The sequence below is a fragment of the Microcaecilia unicolor genome, chromosome 11 (assembly GCF_901765095.1).
Source record: "Microcaecilia unicolor chromosome 11, aMicUni1.1, whole genome shotgun sequence".
In the NCBI taxonomy this organism is placed as follows: Eukaryota; Metazoa; Chordata; class Amphibia; order Gymnophiona; family Siphonopidae; genus Microcaecilia; species Microcaecilia unicolor.
The window spans coordinates 24636350-24657301 of NC_044041.1; the positions used below are offsets into that span (position 1 = coordinate 24636350).

General features: G+C 44.4%; 1 protein-coding gene across 1 annotated transcript in view; it reads right to left on the reverse strand.

Annotated features, from left to right (window-relative positions):
• GRK3 (G protein-coupled receptor kinase 3) overlaps positions 1-20952 on the reverse strand; it is a 441692-nt gene that overhangs the window by 198084 nt on the left and 222656 nt on the right. Inside the window, exons 8-9 of the mRNA XM_030219404.1 lie at positions 18498-18589; positions 1420-1519 (exon numbers count right to left, since the gene is read on the reverse strand). Of these exons, the coding sequence (XP_030075264.1) occupies positions 1420-1519; positions 18498-18589 (192 nt within the window). The remainder of the gene's footprint in view (positions 1-1419; positions 1520-18497; positions 18590-20952) is intronic.

Below are 20952 nucleotides of genomic sequence, written 5' to 3' on the forward strand. Positions count from 1 at the left end.
TTGGAAATTTATAGACCCCTGACGTAGGCCTTTACGGCCGAAACACGACTCGTGTCAGGTCACTCTTATTAATTTGAAATAAAGACCTTGTTTAGGAAACACCATCTGTGAGAGGCCTTTTTTTGGATCCACTGTTTGTTTGTGTTGGAACAACAGCAGGACATGGGGAGATTCCCCTTACATAAGTAACGCACAGGATACTGAAGTTATGCTTATCCCTGTCGAGTTTAGATGCCTGCACTTATACCGGCTCTATGACTGGCATAAATGTGGATGCCTACATGTTAGGTGCACCAGTACTAGACTGCACTTATATTTTATAACAGAACTTAGGCACCTTGGTTCCGTTATAGAATAGGCCCCCTATCGTGTGACCTCAGGGCGCCAAAATGGAGGCATAAAGTTATAGAATTAGCCTCTAAATATTCTAATACATGAGGTACATGTTCTATCCACTAACTTTACATCTAATAATCTATAAGAATTAGGGGACCCTTTTACTAAGCCACATAAGCGTCTATGCATGCCCAATGTGCGCTAAAATGGAGTTACCTCCCGGCTACCACGTGACTCTTGTGGTAATTTCATTTTTGGTGCGTCTGAAAAATAATTTTTATTTTCAGGCGAACGTGTCGGACACACACCAAGTGGCATTTGATGCACATAGGTCATTACTGCCCGGTTATTGTGTGAGTCTTTACCGCTAGGTAAATGGCTGGCGGTAAGATCTCAGACCCAAAATGGACGCACACCAATTTTCATTTTGCCGCAAGTCCATTTTTGGCAAAAATGTAAAAAAGGCCTATTTTACAGGTGCACTGAAAAATGATTCTGCGCGCACCCAAAACACGTGCCTACACTACCGCAGCCAACTTGTTTGTTGACTCTCACTTCTATAATTGAAAGAATGAGTGCTCTAAACAAATGAAGATCCAATTCAGGTTCCTAATTATACACAGAAGTTGTTTTCCATATTGGTTGTTTTTAGAGTTGAACTCTGGGCAAATGTCTATAACTTTTCTGGTACTTTGTTCAAAGGAAAGGATTTAGTGAACAGTTATGTTTATACATTTCTTATGAACAAGTTGCTTATGTATATATCTGGGAAGTAGTTAATTTTAGAAATAGGAAAATTCTTTTAAGACTTTTGTGTTTGCACTAAAGAAAGACTGATTAAAAACTGCAAGGTGGGTTTTACTAATACTAACAAATCAATTCATGGTTTAAGCCTTTTATTTTTCACTACAAAATGGATGTTTTTTTTAAAATACATTCTGCACAAGTGATAAATGAGTTTCAACACTCACATTTCTATGAATATGCATATTTTGAAACTTAAATCTTTAAAAACCTGAACGTTTAGAGCAGGACTCCTCCTATCAACAGAGAAACTATAGTGAATACAGTAGTAATACTCACTCCAGTGCTCACAAGAGACAGCATAATTCTTTCATTTAAGGCTAACGTTTCTCCTTGCTTCATCTTGATTCTCTTCTTATCTAAACATTTCATTGCATACCTGAAAGCAGATTGTTGAGACACGTTTTCAAATATATTTTACCAATCTGTAATTTATGCAACATATGAAACTAACTGGTAGAAAAATATTTGTTTGGTCAGTACTGAATTTAGCTATGAAATTTGTTGTCAGAGAATGTGTCAAGGCTAATAGTACAGCTGAATTTAATAAAGGTTTCGACATCTTTCTGGAGGGCAGGTCCACTGACAATTATTAGTCACCTTGGATTCTTGGAGTGAGAACCATGAAATCAACCTTTCTATTTGAAATTGAGAGTTGCCTCCAAGTAACCTGGACTGGCCACTGTCAGAGACAGAATGCTGGGCTCTATGCACCGTTGGACTGACCCAACAAGGCACTTCCTTTATGTTCATGGTTTTATGTGGGCTGATACTCACACAATGTTATATGTTAACTGGTGGCCAGGGAACGTATTTATATACATACACAGGCACATTTTATAAAGTATATCCAACTCCCCCCACCTTCCCCCCAAAACACATGAAAATGACCACATGTAGAAAGGCGGGTGTGCATGTATAGGTCTCTTGAAAAATCAACATATCCCCACTCCCGGAATAACAATGTAGGTGTTGGAAAGGGTAGGTATGATACGTGTAGATTATGTGGCAGCTTCATGTGGGGGGAGGATTACTTTTACAAATTGTGAGGAATATTAATCCAGGGAAAGCATATGGTTTTACAGGTGTATATGTGATGTCACATTTATATGTAGGTTGCAAAATAACAACCAACACCTGTACATGGCGGCACATACTCATGTAGAGCAGCCATCTTACAAACCAATATTTGTAGCACCTGCAATGACAGAGCAAATCCCCACCACCATAATCCAATACCCCCAATGGCACTAGTTCCCCTACTGATCAGACCCACCCTGGCATCAGTTACCCCTACCGTTCTGATCCCCCTTTCTACAGAGCCCCCCTCCAAACAGACCCCTGTCCTGGAACACAACCCCCCCCCCCATTTCCTGTTGAATTCCTTGCCTCCCTGATGGCAAGCTCCTCGCAGTTGTGCCAAATTCTTCCTCTACCTCCTAGGATTCCCAGATCCTCCACCCACCCCCAAACCAACCCAAGGGATATACTTGTGGTCTAATGGTAGGGGTTGGGAACAATCTCCCTAAGCTCTCACTTGGAAAACAAAAATGTCACCCATGACCCCTAGAATTAGTCTCACGGTACTACCACTAAGGATCAATCTTCCAAATAAGGGATGCCCACGAGTGGGGAGAGGGTTTGGCACATTTGGGAGAGGCTTGCTACTGAAAGATAGAATTCAAGAGGGGAAGGAAATATTGTGTTCTGAAGGGAGCGGGTGACTGGATCTGGGGAGGGAGATTCTGATCAGGGGGCTGGGAAGCTAATACCAATTTAACTGTTATTGCTACTATAAATGTAGAACCCTATAATAAAATGATTTTATACAGTACTATTATATGAAGAATAATAAACAGATAACAAAAGGATAGTCTGGCCGATATTCAGCACTATTAAACCGGCCAGGAACTGCTCCTGGACAGTTAAGTAGCACTTAACTGTCTAAGCGCTAATATTCAGTGTGAGATAGCTGATTACCTCCATGGAATATTAGCGCTTAGACCTAAAGACCTACCTCTTCAGGAAATTCTATGAGTAAAATATGCACTAATCATTCTGGAAAAACAATACACAACACAACCTCTAACTGTAACACATCTTTTCATTTAAGAAATGAACTAAGACATATCTTCTCAAGAAACCAAGGGCCCCTTTTACTAAGCAGCAGTAAGCCTGGCGCTACAAAAATATATTTATCAATGGGTGGCGGTAAGGGCTCCCCCCCCCCCCTGAAATAGCCACGTGGCAAGTGCTTTACTTGCCGCATGGTCATTGTCTGAAGGAGAGACTTCCCTTTTACCTGCTGTGGTAAAAGAGGGCCTCGGAACGCATGCGCAAGCACAAGCCCCCTTTTGCCGCAGCTGGGTAAAAGGGGACCCCAATGACTATTCCATATGCACTAACATTTATCTTGACAGCTACTATAAAACACAGCATCATACAACCTTGTAAATGTAATTGAATCAATGTAATCTCTAACAACTATTAAATGTAAACCACATTCAACCAAAACTTGTTTTTGGATAATTGTGGGAACAAATAAAAGTAAATAAATAAATAAATAAATACACAGTGGCTAACTGGCTATATCGCGTGATATAACCAGCTAGCAGCAAATATTCAGTAAATCACCGGATAAGTTTGGCAGCCAATCCAGACCGCTCAAATAGCAAGCCTGACTTTGCCCGATATAAACTTAACCAGACAGAGCATGAATATTGTTTTGGCTGGTTATTTAAACTGGCCCCTGCCCCCCCAGATAATCAATGCAAGTACACAGATACGGCCCAGCATTGAATACCCAGGCTCAGTGCTGATCGTGGGACTTAGCTGGCCTGCCTCTTGTGGACTCAATATGGGTTGGAATGGATTCTGCTTTTCTTGACCATTCAAAGGAAACTTTTAAACCCCATGGATACTTTGCAAGCCCACAGGTAAAAGCGAATTCTCATAGGGCAAAACGGAGATTCCCTTTGAAAATATGGGACTGGCCAGCATTACAACTATTTTAGCATCTGTGCACTTTGCACTTGCAAAATGCATATCATAAATTTCACTCAGGGATTTAAAAATAAAATCCCCTTCTCTTACCTGCCTGCTCCAACCTTCTCTCACTCCTCTGCAGTTTAGGTATTGACAAATTGTAGCGGACTATTTTACCTGTGTAATTACCTCAACGTAATTTGAAAATGTCTCTCAGACACCCTGAAAATTCTCGGAGTTACCATCGATCGAAATCTTACATTTGAAAGTCATGTGAAGAATACAACTAAGAAGATGTTCCACTCAATGTGGAAACTTAAAGGAGTAAAACCTTTCTTCCCAAGGGTCATTTTTCGCAACCTGGTATAATCAATGGTGCTGAGTCACCTTGACTACTACAATGCACTCTATGCTGGCTACAAAGAGCAAATCATCAAGAAACTTCAAGCAGCCCAGAACACTGCAGCCAGACTCATTTGGAAAAACAAAATACGAGTAAAACCCCTAAGAGAAAAGCTACATTGGCTGCCACTTAAAGAACGTATCACAATTCAAGATCTGCACAATAGTTCATAAAATCATTTACGGAGATGCCCCGGCCTACATGCTAGACCTTATTGATTTACCACCCAGGAATGCTAAATGGTCAGCCCACACATTCCTTAATTTACACTTCCCAAGCTGTAAAAAACTGAAATACAGACTAACATATGCGTCCAGCTTTTCATACACAGGCACACAGATGTGGAATGCACTACCACGTAATTTAAAAACAATCTACGAACTAACTAACTTTCGTAAATCTCTGAAGACATATCTCTTCAACAAAGCATACCACAATGTTCAATAATTGTAACTGCAACACATCACCACTCTACCTTTATTTTGACTGGTTTCTTTCTATGCCTGTCTGCTTAATTTTATCATGTCAACCTATTCTCTATGTAACACCAACTGTAACTTTAACTCTGGAATGGCGAATACCATAACGGAACATTGTAAGCCACATTGAGCCTGCAAATAGGTGGGGAAAATGTGGGATACAAATGCAACAGGTAAATAAATAAACCTCATAACCCCAATATTAAAGTGGCATAATGACTATATGCACAAACACTGCAGTATTTTTACTAATAAAATAAGCAGGCACAAGAAAGCAAACTTTCATCAAAAGCTATGCTCTTCCAGTTTATTACGCTAAGTGTATATTAAAGAACCTTCTTTTTCTAGGTGTATTTCCTAGTAAATTAGGACATCAGATAGGATAGTATGCATATAAATGTACCTTTCCGACCATGTGCTATTGTGCCACCTGAAGATCAAAAGGTTAAAACCAGACAAGTAATTGCCACATTAACATTGGTTTTCTTCCTGATTAAAGCAGATAATTAACGAAATGACAGGAATATAATTTTGGTTATGTTGAGGTGTATTTTCAAAGCAATTAGATTACAAAGTTACATATGTATCCTACATCTTGATATGAAATCTACAATTCAGAAACCTTTTCATTCGTCCCTAATTTTAGAATTTTTTTAAACCCAGGGTTGGTTTAACCATTAGGCAGACTAGGTGGTCACCTAGGGCAGCAATTTTTTGTGGGGGTGGGGGAAAGAACAGATTAGCTGCCATACAAACTGAAAGAAGTATCAGTCACATGTACTTTCAGCCACAGAAAGAATGAGTAATTTTCATATACATGGAGGGGCATAATCGACCAGAAACGCCTATCTCCATGGGCGTTAATCTCCGAGAACGGGTCCGTGAAGGGGCGGAGTGAACCATATTTTTAAAAAAAAATAGACGCCCATGCTTTATTCGCCAAGGTGTGAGCTGGGCGTTTTTGCTTTTCACCGATAATGGAAAATGAAATCGCCCAGCTCAAAAACGAATAAATGCAAGGCATTTGTTCGTGGGTGGGGCCAGGATTCATAGTGCACTGGTCCCCCTCACATGCCAGGACACCAACCGGGCACCCTAGGGGGCACTTTTACAAAAACAAAAAAAAAGGTAAAAGAGCTCCCAGGTGCATAGCACCCTTCCCTTGGGTGTTGAGCCCCCCAAATCCCCCTCAAAACCCACTGCCCACAAGTCTACACCAGTACTATAGCCCTAAGCGGTGAAGGGGGGCACCTACATGTGGGTACAGGGGGTTTGGGGGGGTTGGACGACTAGTAGCATTAAGCAGCACAATTGTAACAGGTAGGGGGGGGATGGGCCTGGGTCCACCTGCCTGACGTCCACTGCACCCCCTAACAACTGTTCCAGGGACCTGCATACTGCTGCTTGGGAGGAGGGTATGACATTTGAGGGTGAAAGTAAAAAGTTGTGAAACATCATTTGTTGTGGTGGGAGGGGGTTAGTGACCACTGGGGGAGTCAGGGGAGGTCATCCCCGACTCCCTCTGGGGGTCATCTGGTCATTTAGGGCACTTTTTGGGGCCTTATTCGTCAAAAAACAGGGTCCAGGAAAAGTGCCCTAAATTCTAGCTACAAACGCATCCATTATCGGCGAAGGGCGCCCATCTCTGTTCGGGTGATAACCACGCCCCAGTTCCGCCTTCACTACGCCTCCGACACTCCCCCGTCAACTTTGTCCGCATCCGCGACGGAGTGCAGTTGAAAGCGTCCAAAGTTCGGCTTTCGATTATGCCGCTTTATTTGTTTTTGTGAGAAGAACGCCCATCTCCCGATTTAGGTCGGAACTTGGGCGTTATTCTCGTTCGATTATAAGCAGGATAGTAACATAGTAGATGACGGCAGAAAAAGACCTGCACGGTCCATCCAGTCTGCCCAACAAGACAACTCATATGTGCTACGTTTTGTGTAAACCCTACTTTGATTTGTACCTGTGCTCTTCAGGGCACAGACCGAATAAGTCTGCCCAGCACTATCCCCGCCTCCCAACCACCAGCTCCGCCTCCCACCACCGGCTCTGGCACAGACCGTATAAGTCTGCCCAGCACTATCCCCACCTCCCAACCACCGGCTCTGGCACAGACCGTATAAGTCTGCCCAGCACTATCCCCGCCTCCCAACCACCAGCGCCGCCTCCCGATCTCGACTAAGCTCCTGAGGATCCATTCCTTATAGTCCATTTACTCAAATAAATGGCTTTTGAAAACCGCCTTCATTATGTACATGTGTGTGAAGTATGATGTCCAATTATGAGTTTTTAGCAGATCTTTCTGAGAGAGGTAGTATAACAGTCATGATAGTTGAGTAAATATCATAATCTTGAGAGGACAGGGCCTACAGTCCTGACAGTTAAGTAAAGGGGCTCAAAACCAAATGTTCACCTTCAGAATTTAATACTCTTGTACCGGTTTTGATCTAACCATGAAATACTGAGGGCCCTGTTTACCAAGGCTGCGCTGTATGCGTGCTATCGTTTTTAGTGAGCGCTAAAAATTAGCACACACTAATAATAGACACCCATACAGTGGTGGAAATAAGTATTTGATCCCTTGCTGATTTTGTAAGTTTGCCCACTGACAAAGACATGAGCAGCCCATAATTGAAGGGTAGGTTATTGGTAACAGCGAGAGATAGCACATCACAAATTAAATCCGGAAAATCACATTGTGGAAAGTATATGAATTTATTTGCATTCTGCAGAGGGAAATAAGTATTTGATCCCCCACCAACCAGTAAGAGATCTGGCCCCTACAGACCAGGTAGATGCTCCAAATCAACTCGTTACCTGCATGACAGACAGCTGTCGGCAATGGTCACCTGTATGAAAGACACCTGTCCACAGACTCAGTGAATCAGTCAGACTCTAACCTCTACAAAATGGCCAAGAGCAAGGAGCTGTCTAAGGATGTCAGGGACAAGATCATACACCTGCACAAGGCTGGAATGGGCTACAAAACCATCAGTAAGACGCTGGGCGAGAAGGAGACAACTGTTGGTGCCATAGTAAGAAAATGGAAGAAGTACAAAATGACTGTCAATCGACAAAGATCTGGGGCTCCACGCAAAATCTCACCTCGTGGGGTATCCTTGATCATGAGGAAGGTTAGAAATCAGCCTACAACTACAAGGGGGGAACTTGTCAATGATCTCAAGGCAGCTGGGACCACTGTCACCATGAAAACCATTGGTAACACATTACGACATAACGGATTGCAATCCTGCAGTGCCCGCAAGGTCCCCCTGCTCCGGAAGGCACATGTGACGGCCCGTCTGAAGTTTGCCAGTGAACACCTGGATGATGCCGAGAGTGATTGGGAGAAGGTGCTGTGGTCAGATGAGACAAAAATTGAGCTCTTTGGCATGAACTCAACTCGCCTGTTTGGAGGAAGAGAAATGCTGCCTATGACCCAAAGAACACCGTCCCCACTGTCAAGCATGGAGGTGGAAATGTTATGTTTTGGGGGTGTTTCTCTGCTAAGGGCACAGGACTACTTCACCGCATCAATGGGAGAATGGATGGGGCCATGTACCGTACAATTCTGAGTGACAACCTCCTTCCCTCCGCCAGGGCCTTAAAAATGGGTCGTGGCTGGGTCTTCCAGCACGACAATGACCCAAAACATACAGCCAAGGCAACAAAGGAGTGGCTCAGGAAGAAGCACATTAGGGTCATGGAGTGGCCTAGCCAGTCACCAGACCTTAATCCCATTGAAAACTTATGGAGGGAGCTGAAGCTGCGAGTTGCCAAGCGACAGCCCAGAACTCTTAATGATTTAGAGATGATCTGCAAAGAGGAGTGGACCAAAATTCCTCCTGACATGTGTGCAAACCTCATCATCAACTACAGAAGACGTCTGACCGCTGTGCTTGCCAACAAGGGTTTTGCCACCAAGTATTAGGTCTTGTTTGCCAGAGGGATTAAATACTTATTTCCCTCTGCAGAATGCAAATAAATTCATATACTTTCCACAATGTGATTTTCCGGATTTAATTTGTGATGTGCTATCTCTCACTGTTACCAATAACCTACCCTTCAATTATGGGCTGCTCATGTCTTTGTCAGTGGGCAAACTTACAAAATCAGCAAGGGATCAAATACTTATTTCCACCACTGTAGGTGGTGCATCAATATTATGTTTTCAATTATGAGGGATGGGCAGGTTCTGCAGCACACCCAGGGGACTTGCCTGTCCCTTGCAATTGAAAACACAATATTGAAGAACCCCCCCCCCCCCACCACCACCACCACCACACACACACAAACACATCAGCAGGAACACAAGTGGAGAACTCCACTCAGCTTAGAGAGAACTCTGTTCAGGGCACAACATTAAAAATAAAAAAACAACTGATGCTGCAAGATAGAAGAGGTTATACTTTTTAATATTTTGAGTCTTTTTCTTGAATTGTATGAAATTCTTTTAGTTTCATTTTGTCTGACCTTGATCAGGGGTACAATGTCAATCCCAGCCCCACTCAGAAGATTCAGGGGGAAAGTCATCGTGGGCTACCATTAAGACAGGTTATTTTACTGTGAACCCAAGCTATTACTAACTAGATCTCATTCAATAAAATGGGACCTGTGCTAAAATAGCACAAGTTAGTGGTATAATAACCTGTCTTAATAGTAGACCATATTGATAACTTCCTCTGTCAGAGTTTTAATGCAGGGATCATGGTGCTGCATCTTAGAGTTAAAATCTGGATAAGGAGTCCAAACAAAGGTGCTTCCCACGTTGTAGACACCAAGATACTATTATAGAATACTACCATAATTTGGCATTTGCCATTTAAATCTTATTGCCAAAAGTTACGCCAAGTCAATGACATTTGCAACTGTTAGTGCCTTAGTATACCCTGAAGTGCACGTAACTTACAGTATTCGGTACGTTACATGATATTCCAAACACACACTCATGATACACCCATAGTCCATCCACATTTATGCCCCCTTGAATTTATGTGCTAATGATGTTGTCGTGTATGTTTCAGAATAGTGCCTAACACTTATTTATTTATTTATTTATTAGGATTTATTTACCGCTTTTTTGAAAGACTTCACTCAAGGCAGTGTACAATAAGAAAAATCAAACATAAGCAATTACAGCAGTAAAAATATTCAAATAACAATACAAAGTATGGCACAGTAAGTATACTACTTACAATGTCAACACAGTATGTAATAGAACATTTTAACAGACAGACTTATGCACATAATCACTGATTTAATGGCACCAATTGTGTGAAAGTGCTATTATTCTGTAACTTACATGCACAACTGGCGCCTATCTTCAGGTACCAATTTACAGAATTCCTTTATAGCCTTTTTACTCTCTATATAGGACTTGATTCAGTAAATGGCACCCAAATTTGGGTGCCAAAATAAAATCTGCACAGAGCGGTATTCTATAAACAGCACTCCATGATGTGTGCCATTTATAGAATAGCGCTGATTTCTGTGCCAAACTGAAGCTTGATGTAAATCCTGGCACGTAAGTTACGTGTGGATCTCAGGTATTCAGTAATAATGTGTGCATCTTTAGTGAATGCCCCTGACCCGCCCATGCCCCTCCCATGGACATGTCCCCTTTTGAGTTGTGCGTTATAAGATTTGTGCACGGATCCATATAGAATAGCGCTTAGCAAGATGTGTGCACAAATCCATATTGTTTCCAATTAATGCCAATAATTGTTACCACCCAATTACTGGTGCTAACTAACCCAATAACTAATTTAGTTGTGCATGCATCTCAGAATAGCATGCAATTTTGCACATGTAAATTTGCATGCTATTTATAGAATCTAGAGGATAATGTGGCTACTCTAGACTCTAGACTGTACAACTTGACATTTTGTTCTTTAGATTGTAAGCTCCTTTGAGCAGGGACCGTCCTTCTTTGTTTTATTTTGTACAGCGCTGCGTAACCCTAGTAGCGCTCTAGAAATGTTAAGTAGTAGTAGTAGTAGTAGTACTCTCCCTCTTTTTTCCTTTGGTCTGCAGGAGGATAGAACTATAAAGTTACAAGACCAGTTGGGGTTAACTTTAGTGAGCCACCCCAACACATGCTCAGTTTTCCTGCACAAAAACTGAGTATGCACCAGATGCCAGTGCTGGGGGTGGATCACTAAAGCTACCAACAACTGTGTTGCGCTGGAGGGAGTTCAGGCAGTTTTCCCAGACACCTTCGGCTGGGGAATTTGGGGATCTCTGTCAGCTGCAACCTGGGTGCGCCTGAGCCCAAAGTTGGTGCTATGCAAATGTGGCTGTTATGTAAACACTGGCTAAGGTAAATGTGCTGTTAACGTGAGTACCCAGATGGGTGGACAGTTTGCCAGTTTTAATCTTTCACAATTTTTCTTTTCCTTTTTTATTTCTTGTTTGTTTTTGTTAAGCTTTTGTTTTTACTCTCATTCCAGATATTCAGCCCACAGGAGGCAGGTCAGCTCAATGCCACGAATGAAACTGAGTCCAAATATTCAATACTGGCCATTTCCAGTGACTTGTTAAGTTTATAGCGGCCAAAGATAGGACTGCTATTTATGCAGTCCGATTTGGCCACTAAAGTTAGTCGGCAAAACACGGAATATTTGCAGCTAGCCAGTTATATCGCACAATGTGCTAATTTTCAGCAGAGATAACTGTTCCTGGCTGGTTAAATAGCGATGAATATCAGGGTGATTATTTATTCCTAGGTGGCATGGAGGGGCTTTTTAGAACGGGGATGCCCATCTCTAAGGGTGCCCATCTCAAAGGATGTCCCGGCGAAGGGGCAGGGAAACTCGTATTATCAAAACAAGATGGGTGTCCATCTTTCATTTCGATAATACGGTCGGGGACACCCAAATCTCAACATTTAGGTCGACCTTAGAGCTGGTCGACCTAAATGTTGAGATGGTCGACCTTAGAGATGGTCATCCCCGGTTTTCGGCCATAATGGAAACCGAGGACGCCCATCTCAAAAATGACCAAATCCAAGCCCTTTGATCATGGGAGGAGCCAGCATTCGTACTGCACTGGTCCCCCTGACATGCCAGGACACCAACCAGGCACCCTAGGGGGCACTGCAGTGGACTTCAGAAATTGCTCCCAGGTACATAGCTCCCTTACCTTGGGTGCTGAGCCCCCCGAACCCCCCCCCAAACCCCACTGTACACCACTACCATAGCACTAAGGGATGAAGGGGGGCACCAACATGTGAGTACAGTGGGTTTCGGGTGGGTTTTGAAGGGCTCACATTTACCACCACAAGTGTAACAGTTATGGGGGGATGGGCCTGGGTCCGCCTGCCTGAAGTGCACTGCACCCACTAAAAACTGCTCCAGGGACCTGCATACTGTTGTGATGGAGCTGGATATGACATTTGAGGCTGGCATAGAGGATGGCAAAAATGTTTTAAAACTATTTTTTTTTTTGGGGGGGGGGGGGGGGTGAGAGGGGGTTGGTTACCACTGGGGAAACAAGAGGAGGTCATCCTTGATTCCCTCCGGTGGTCATCTGGTCAGTTCGGGCACCTTTTCGAGGCTTGGTCGTGAAAAAAATTGGACCAAGTAAAGTCGGCCACATGCTCGTCAGGGACACCCTTCTTTTTTCCATTATCGGCCAAGGATGCCCATCTTTTAACCATGCCCCCGTCCTGCCTTCGCTACGCTGCCGATACGCCCCTGTGAACTTTGGTCGTCCCCGCGACGGAAAGCAGTTGAGGACGCCCAAAATCAGCTTTCAATTATGCCGATTTGGGCGACTCTGAGAGAAGGACGCCCATCTCCCGATTTGTGTCAGAAGATGGGCGTCCTTCTCTTTTGATTATGCCCCTGTTAGTGTCAGTCATTCTTAAATATCCATTAGCCCTGATGCAAGCAGATAAGCCAGGAATGTTGAACTTCTTATGGGCTGCTCTCACCATGACATTTGAATATTGTATGAAATTCCTGTTTTTTTATGTGAATAAAAGTTTGAGCTAAACTAGTTTGCACTTCTACTGCTTTAGGCTTTGGAATACCAGTTACTATGTAACTTCTATTTTTATAAAGAACTAAAAAAAAAGGCCCATTTCTGACACAAATGAAAAGGGCGCTAGCAAGGTTTTCCTCGGAGTGTGTATGTTTGAGAGAGTGTGTGTGAGAGTGACTGTGTGAGAGAGTGAATGTGCGAGTGTGTGTGTGTGACAGAGAGAGAATGACACTGGGTGCGAGTGTGTCTGTGAGAGAGAGAGTGTGTGTGTGAGAATGAGAGTGTGTGCCATGGGCCCCCCTCCCTCCCTTCCTCCGAGTTCCAGGGTCATCCCCCTCCCTCCAAGTTCCAGGGTCGTCGTTCCCTCCCTCCCTCCGAGTTCCAGGGTCGTCCCCTCCCTCCGAGTTCCAGGGTCGTCCCCCCTCCCTCTCTCACTCCGAGTTCCAGGGTCATCCCCTCCCTCCCTCCCTCTGAGTTCCAGGGTCGTCCTCCCCCTCCCTCCCTCCGAGCTCCTGGGTAATCCCCTCCCGCTCTCCGAGTTCCAGGGTCATTCCTTCCCTCTCTCCGAATTCCAGGGCCGTCGTCCCCCCTCTCTCCGAGTTCCAAGGATGTCGTCCCCCCTCCCTCCGAGTTCCAGGGTCGTCGTCCTCCCTCCCTCCGAGTTCCAGGGTCGTCCCCTCCCTCCGAGTTCCAGGGTCGTCCCCTCCCTCTGAGTTCCAGGGTCGTCCCCTCCCTCCGAGTTCCAGGGGACCGAGTTTCAGGTTCCCCCCTCCCTCCCTCCGAGTTTCAGGTTACCCCCTCTCTCCCTCCCTCTGCGTTTCAGGTTCCCCCCTCCCTCCCAGTTTCAGGGTTCCCCTCCCTCTGTCCAAGTTTCAGGGTCATCGTCCCTCCCTCCCTTCCTCCCTCCCTTCCAGTTCCAGCAGCCCTCTCCTTCCGAATTTTAGAAGTCATCTTCATGTACCAAGTCGGAGTTACTGCGACCGTCAGCAGCGGTAAAAGGCGTGCAGGCTCGGCCCCTCTCTCTCTCTCAGCTCTGGTCCCGCCCTTATTTCCTGTTCCCACAAGGGCAGGACCAGAGCTGAGAGAGAAGGGTCGAGCCTGCATGCCTGTTTGCATGTCTTTGAAAATCATTGAGTAAACTTTAGTTCAGAACAACAGATTTGGAGTTGGCCAAGTTACAGGGTGGATTATTACAAAGGGTAAAGGGTCACAAAGATTGAACTGCTTATTTGGCCTCCTGGATTTATCCAGTCCCAACCTTTCCTGATAATCACCAACCTAGAGTTACAAATATACTCACTACTATTTGAGCTGTAAAATTACAGATGGGCATGGTGGCCAGGAACATAGTTTTTCTACCACAATTGAAGAAAGAAGGCTTGATCAAGCTGTATCATATCACCTTTTGCCGTTCGAGTTCTGGTCCCGTCTAACTAGGACCCTCATAACTCAACCTACTAGAAGGTTATAAAATATTTTCTATATGCCAATTAAATTTTTTTAATTGGAAAATCAAATTTTGACATTCTACCTGTAACCCGGGTCTCGCCCTTTGGCTTGCTCAGGTCCGCAAACCCCCAGACCCGGGTCACAGGGAAAACATTTCTTCTTCAGTGCTCTATTCTGCCTCCACTCAGCATAGCACTCATACTATCATATCTTCCAACCAATGAGCTTGGGAGTGGGTCAATGGTCTGGAATAGAGATCCAGGGTTTAGGAAAGCTAGGAGGGACTCAATGTAGCCACGGGCAGGTGTATTCACTCTCTAGCCAAAAATCACTCTGCACTCCTGGACTTTGTAGAATGCAAACAACTTTACTGGAACTTCTGCAATCAGCAGTCAATTCTTCAGAAACTCTTTATATACATTGTCCATCTGAGATTATTTGTGATAATCGTAGCCACTTCACTTTACTCTCTGGAGATACTTAATACTGTACATATTTACACAGACTCCTGTCCTTTACCCATCCTCTTGTGTCAGGAAAAAATCCAAGACTGCTTCTGTTACTCCTGATACCAAGCCAACTCTTTCAGGCATAGACCCTTTAGGCTGTCCTCTTTCCAGCACTGTACCTCAGAGGGCTACACTCCAGCCCTCCTGTTCCTATTCCTGTTTTCAGGCTGGATTCCCCTTGTCCACCTGAAGATCTATCTCCTTCTCAGTTGCCACTTAGAGGGGCAACAACTTCTCTTATAATCAGTGCTTTTTTTGTAGAAAAAAAGGTGCCGGTACTCATTATGGGTGAGGTCACCACATATGGCTCCACCCCTATGGTAGCCACACTCACATTAGCCACACCCCTTACACCAGCCATGGCACATATAAACAGACATCATTGAAAATATTATACTAGTATAGGAGAAAAAAATAATGTGATTTTTTTCACAATAAATAATTTCGGTAAGCTGTTACAGCTCCAGTATACCCAGTGCAAAATAAGACAGCAGATGTAAATTCTCAAACTGGACATATTTCAAACACTAAAATGAAAATAAAATGATTTTTTCTATCTTTGTTGTCTGGTGACTTTGATTTTCTATCCATATTGGTCCCAGTCTCTGATTCTGCTGCTCTCTATCTGTTCCCTTAACTCCGTTTCCAGGGCTTCCTTTCCATTTATTTCTTTACTTTCCTCCTTTCTTCTTCATTTCTTGCCATACATCCATAAGTAAAAGCTGGGTCCTCCTCCATGGAATTGACTGGAGGAGGTATAACGTGAATCCAGCTTTTGCCTATTTTCTCCATCCATGTGCAGTTTTTCTCCTCTCTTTCCTTTCCCTCATCTCCATCCTTGTGCATCTTCTTTTGTCTTTCCTCCCCTTCATCCATGTCCAGCACTTCTCCTCTCTCCTCCCCTCCATCTATGTCCAGCATTTCTCCTCTCTTCCCTCCCCTGTATCCATATAAAGCAATAATTCTCTCTCCCCTCTCCTCCATCCAAGTGCAGCATTTCTCCTCTCTCCCCGCCAACCCCTCCATCCATCCATGTCCAGCAATTCTCCTCTATCTCCTACTCTCCTCTCCATCCATTTCCAGCATTTCTCCTCTCTTCCCTGACCTCCCATCCATGTGCATTTCCTTCCTCTCTTCCCTCCCCTCCATCCATGTCCAGCATGTCTCCTCTCTCCCCTGCCCTCCCCTCCCAGCTCCAGCGATTCTCTTCTGTCCCCTGTCCTCTCCTGCCATCCATGTCCAGCAATTCTCCTCTCTCCCCTTCCCTCCCCTCTCATTCATGACCAACAATTCTCCTCTCTCCCCTGCCCTCCCCTTCCATTCATGTCCAGCGAATCTCTCTTCCCTGACCTCCCCTCCCATCCATGTCCAGTATGTCTCCTCCTTCCCCTGCCCTCCCCTCCCCTCCATGTCCAGTGATTCTTCTCTGCCCCCTGTCCTCCCCTGCCATCCATGTCCAGCGATTCTCCTCTCTCCCCTGCCATCTCCTCCCATCCATGTCCATCAATTCTCTCTTCCCTGCCTTCCCTTCCCATCCATGTCCAGTGATTCTCCTCTCTCCCCTGCCCTCCCCTCCCATCCATGTCCAGCGATTCTCCTCTCTCCCCTGCCCTCCCCTCCACGTCCAGCAATTCTCTCTTCCCTGCCCTCCCCTCCCATCCATGTCCAGCAATCCTCCTCTCTCCCCTGTACTCCCATCCATGTCCAGCGATTCTCCTCTCTCCCCTGCCCTCCCATCCATGTCCAGCGATTCTCCTCTCTCCCAATGTAGGCAGGACTCGCAGAAGGAAGCTTCAACGCTGCCAGCCTCTCTCAATCGCTGCCTGCACCGTTCGCACTGCTGAGTCTGACATAGTAGTAAGTAGGGGAGTGTGAGGAAGGGTGCTGGACTTACCAGGCGGGGGGAGGGGGGGGAAGGTGCCAGTACGCCATACCGGTATGTACCAGCACAAAAAAAGCACTGCTTCTAATCAGCCTGTATTTATTTCTCTCACTCCAAAATCCCCCAATACTTCCAAGGGTCTCGGTGGGGGTATAGACAACAAAACACCTCGTTTCAATCTCCTTTATTACTATTCCAACTCCACCCTTCCTGTCACTCACTACAGGGAAACAACTTTATCTCTGCAACTTCTCTTCCAACCCCTCCCCTGGGCACGCCTCCAAAACCTCACTCTCCAGCCCTCTGGCAGGGATTTCCCTCCCGCCACAACCTCTGGAAAAATCTAGCACAACTTCTAGTAATATCCACACAATTTATTAAAAATTTCATGGAATAGAAGATGCTGTATAAAGCAATATAAAGAATCAATAATCAAATGTATTTATTATGGCTAATCAACAAACTAATATCACCTGAAATTCGTTTCTAAACTCATGAAATTTCAAGTAATTTGATATGATGCTCTTTCTCAATATAAGTAATATAGTGGTTTAAGGAGAGGTTTCTGCCCATTTAAACCATGCTGATTGAGCTGGGATTGATATTCAGTAGAACTTAGGGATCTTTTTACTAAGGCGTGCTAGAAAGTGGCTGGCACTGCAAGTAATGCGTGGGTTTACCGCCCGCTCCTGATACTTTCTAGCATGGCTGAAAAATGGCTGCGACCGGATTTTCTTTTAATGGGCACAAGCTAATTTCCCCATTAGTGCATGGTCATTGCCGCTGGGAGCCCTTAATGCCACCTATTTAGGTGGCGGTGAGGGCTCCCACACTACTCTTGTGCTAATCGGGTAGTGGGCTGTAATGTGCCCGGCACTACCTGATTAGGAAAGGAACACCTACTCTTCGCCCCCAGACATGCCTCCCTGCTGGAAAATAAAAAATAGTTTCCAGTGCAGGATTAGCATGCGCTAAGCAGAACATTACTGTAGGATGCCTTAGTGCATCCCGTGGTAGTGCTCTTTTAGCGAGTGGTAGGCCCATGGTAGGCCTACCACAATTTAGTAAGAGGGTCCCTTAATCTGACAATGCTGCTGAATATAGGCTCTGACTGCTGCAACACTTTCCAGTTAGTGGCAGGGTGATCCAGGGGTGAAGGAGGAACTAGGAGTTATGCAAGCACTGGTAATATTCTGTGCTGGTGTCTACATAGCTAACTTGGCAAGCTGAACTGCACAAAAGGAATTCCTAATATCACCCGCTTGACTTATACAGGTTTGACACTAAATATTGGCTGTTCCCAAATAATTTCCAGGCGCCGCCAATGACCACGACAGTCAGCACTACTGCCCGGATATAGTTCAGCATCAAATATCTCAGTCTAAGTTAGCTGGTGGCAGTCACTGTTTAAAGAATTGCTGACTGCTGCTGGCTGAATATTGATCCAAAATTTTCTCCCAGCTCTGATTAGATTTGGTAGAATGGGTAAATTAATGATGAGAAGGGTAACAGCTTAGTCATGACTAAATTATATAGCTACTCAATACCCCTAATCATTCATTGGCCACTAATCCAGATTCCTTTTTATTAATGATGTTTCAAATTCATATATACTATTTGTACTAATTTATATCTCCTTGATTAAAAAAAAATCTCAAACTTACATTTTACCAGTGTCGGCTTTTCGGCAACCATATACTTCTCCAAATCCCCCTCGACCAATTATCCTATGCACACTGAAGTCATTCATGGTCAACTGTTAATTTAAAGTATAAAAATAATTACATTTGTTGTTGAGACTACTAAATCTTGCTTCTCAGTAGACCTATTGAATTCATAGATCTTATAAAAATAATATACACTAAACTGGTTGTTTAACGTTAACACATTTTTTTAAAATGTGCGAAAACATTATTTCTGTAGTAAATCAATTCTACTGTGAGATATGAAATAGTAAAATTTTGATGCCAGAGAAAAAGAAAAGATATTTCAAAATATTTTGCATAGACAAAATTGAGTTTAAAAGATGTGCTATATCTGAGTCACCTGTTGAGATTTAGAGTAGTTACTAAACTGTTCTGTTAAAGGGGTAATGCAGGATTTTGCCAAAGGGAAAATCCAGCATTATTTTCCCTTAAAGCACATTAGATTACCATAATGCACACTACATGATAATATGATGCAAAGCGAACAAATGCATGCAAAGAAGCAGCGAAGATACTTACCTGTAGCAAGTATTTTCCGAGGACAGCAGGCCATTCATTCTCACATGTGGGTGACGTCATCCATGTTACCTGGTGTGAAGCATTAAAAAAGCTAATATTGCTTTAAAAGCATGCACAGTGTCCCCACCGCACATGCTCAAATGTCTTCCCAAACGCTGCAAGAGCACGGGACCAGCAGTACCATACAGGAATCAACTCCTTGGCAAGGAGGGAGGGTGTGTGAAAATGAATGGCCTGCTGTCCTCGGAGAATACCTGCTATAGGTAAGTATCTTCGCTTTCTCCGAGGACAAGCAGGCCATATTCTCACATGTGGGAATCGCCAGCTACCAGCATCACTGAAAACAACAACTATTGGTCAACTGGACCTCGCAACAGCAAGGTTGAAATTGTAATTAACCTGAAAAACATACAACTGACAGTGCAGCCTGGAACAGAACAAAACAGGCCTAAGGGGGTGGAGTTGGATTCTAGACCCCAAACGAATTCCGAAGCATTGCCTATCCAAACCGACTATCACGTGGGGTATCCTGCTCAAGGCAGTAATGAGATGTGAATGTGTGGACTAAACACCACATTGCAGCCTTGTATATTTCTTCAATGGAGGCTGACATCAAGTGGGCTACCGACGCCACCATGGCTCTAACATTATGAGTCTTGACATGACCCTCAAGTCAGCCCAGCCTGGGCATAAGTTAATGAAATGTAATCTGCCAGTCAACTGGAAATGGTGCTTTTCCCAATGGAAACACCCATCCTGTTGTGATGAAAAGAAACAAAAAGCTGGATGACGTGTCTTTAGAGCCTAGTCCACTCCAAGTAAAAGACCAATGCGCACTTGCAGTCCAAGGTGTGTAGTACGTTTTCACCAGTATGAAGTCTGGGAAAAAATGCAGGAAGGACAATCAACTTGTTTAGATGGCACTCCGACACAACTTTAGGCAAGAACTTAGGGTGCGTGCAGAGAACTACTCTGTTGTGATGAAACTTAGTGTAACATGGATCCACCACTAGGACCTGAAGTTCATTGATCCTGCAAGCTGAAGTAACAGCCACCAAAAACAAGGACCCATGACACAGGCAGAGGCTTGACAGGGGGCTTTATCAAAAGCACCAAACAATGGCTGTCCAGAGATGTGCTTACCCTCTACACAGTGAAGGTAAGCACTAACCACACTAAGGTGAACCCTTACAGTGTTGGTCTTCAGACCAGACTCAGAAAGGTCTAGAAGGTCTGTGTACGACAAGAAAGGGGATCTAGGGCATTGCCCTCACACCAGATGGCAAACCTCCTCCATTTGAAAAAGTAATACCTCTTAGTGGAATATTTCATGGAAGCCAACAGGGACACCCTCTGGAAGATGCAAGGAAGCAAATTCTAAGCTCTCAACATCCAGGCTGTGAAGACCAGAGACTGAAGGTTGGGATTTAGAAGAGATCCCTCATTCTGCGTGATGAGAGTCAGAAAAAACTCCAATGTCCAAGGTTCTTTGGAGGACAACTCCAGAAGAAGAGGGAACCAGATCTGCCTGGGCCAGTATGGAGTGACCAAGATCATGGTTACTCGGTCTTGCTTGAGTGTCAGTAAAGTCTTCCCCACATGATGCTAGCCTGTCATGGGCCTGGAGCTTGGAACATACTGAGAGACTTTGGGATTGAACTAGTGGCAAAGAGGTCCACCGATGGGGTGCCCCACACTTGGAAGATCTCACAGGCAATGTCCATGCTGAGGGACCACTCGTGTGTTTGCATAACCCTACTCAGTCTGTCGGCCAGACTATTGGATTTGTCCACCAGGTAAATATCCTCGAGAAGCATCCCATGCTGGACTGCCCAGTGATGACCTCCTGATAAAGTGTGCATGCTCCGGTACCCCATCGTTTGTTGGTATAGTA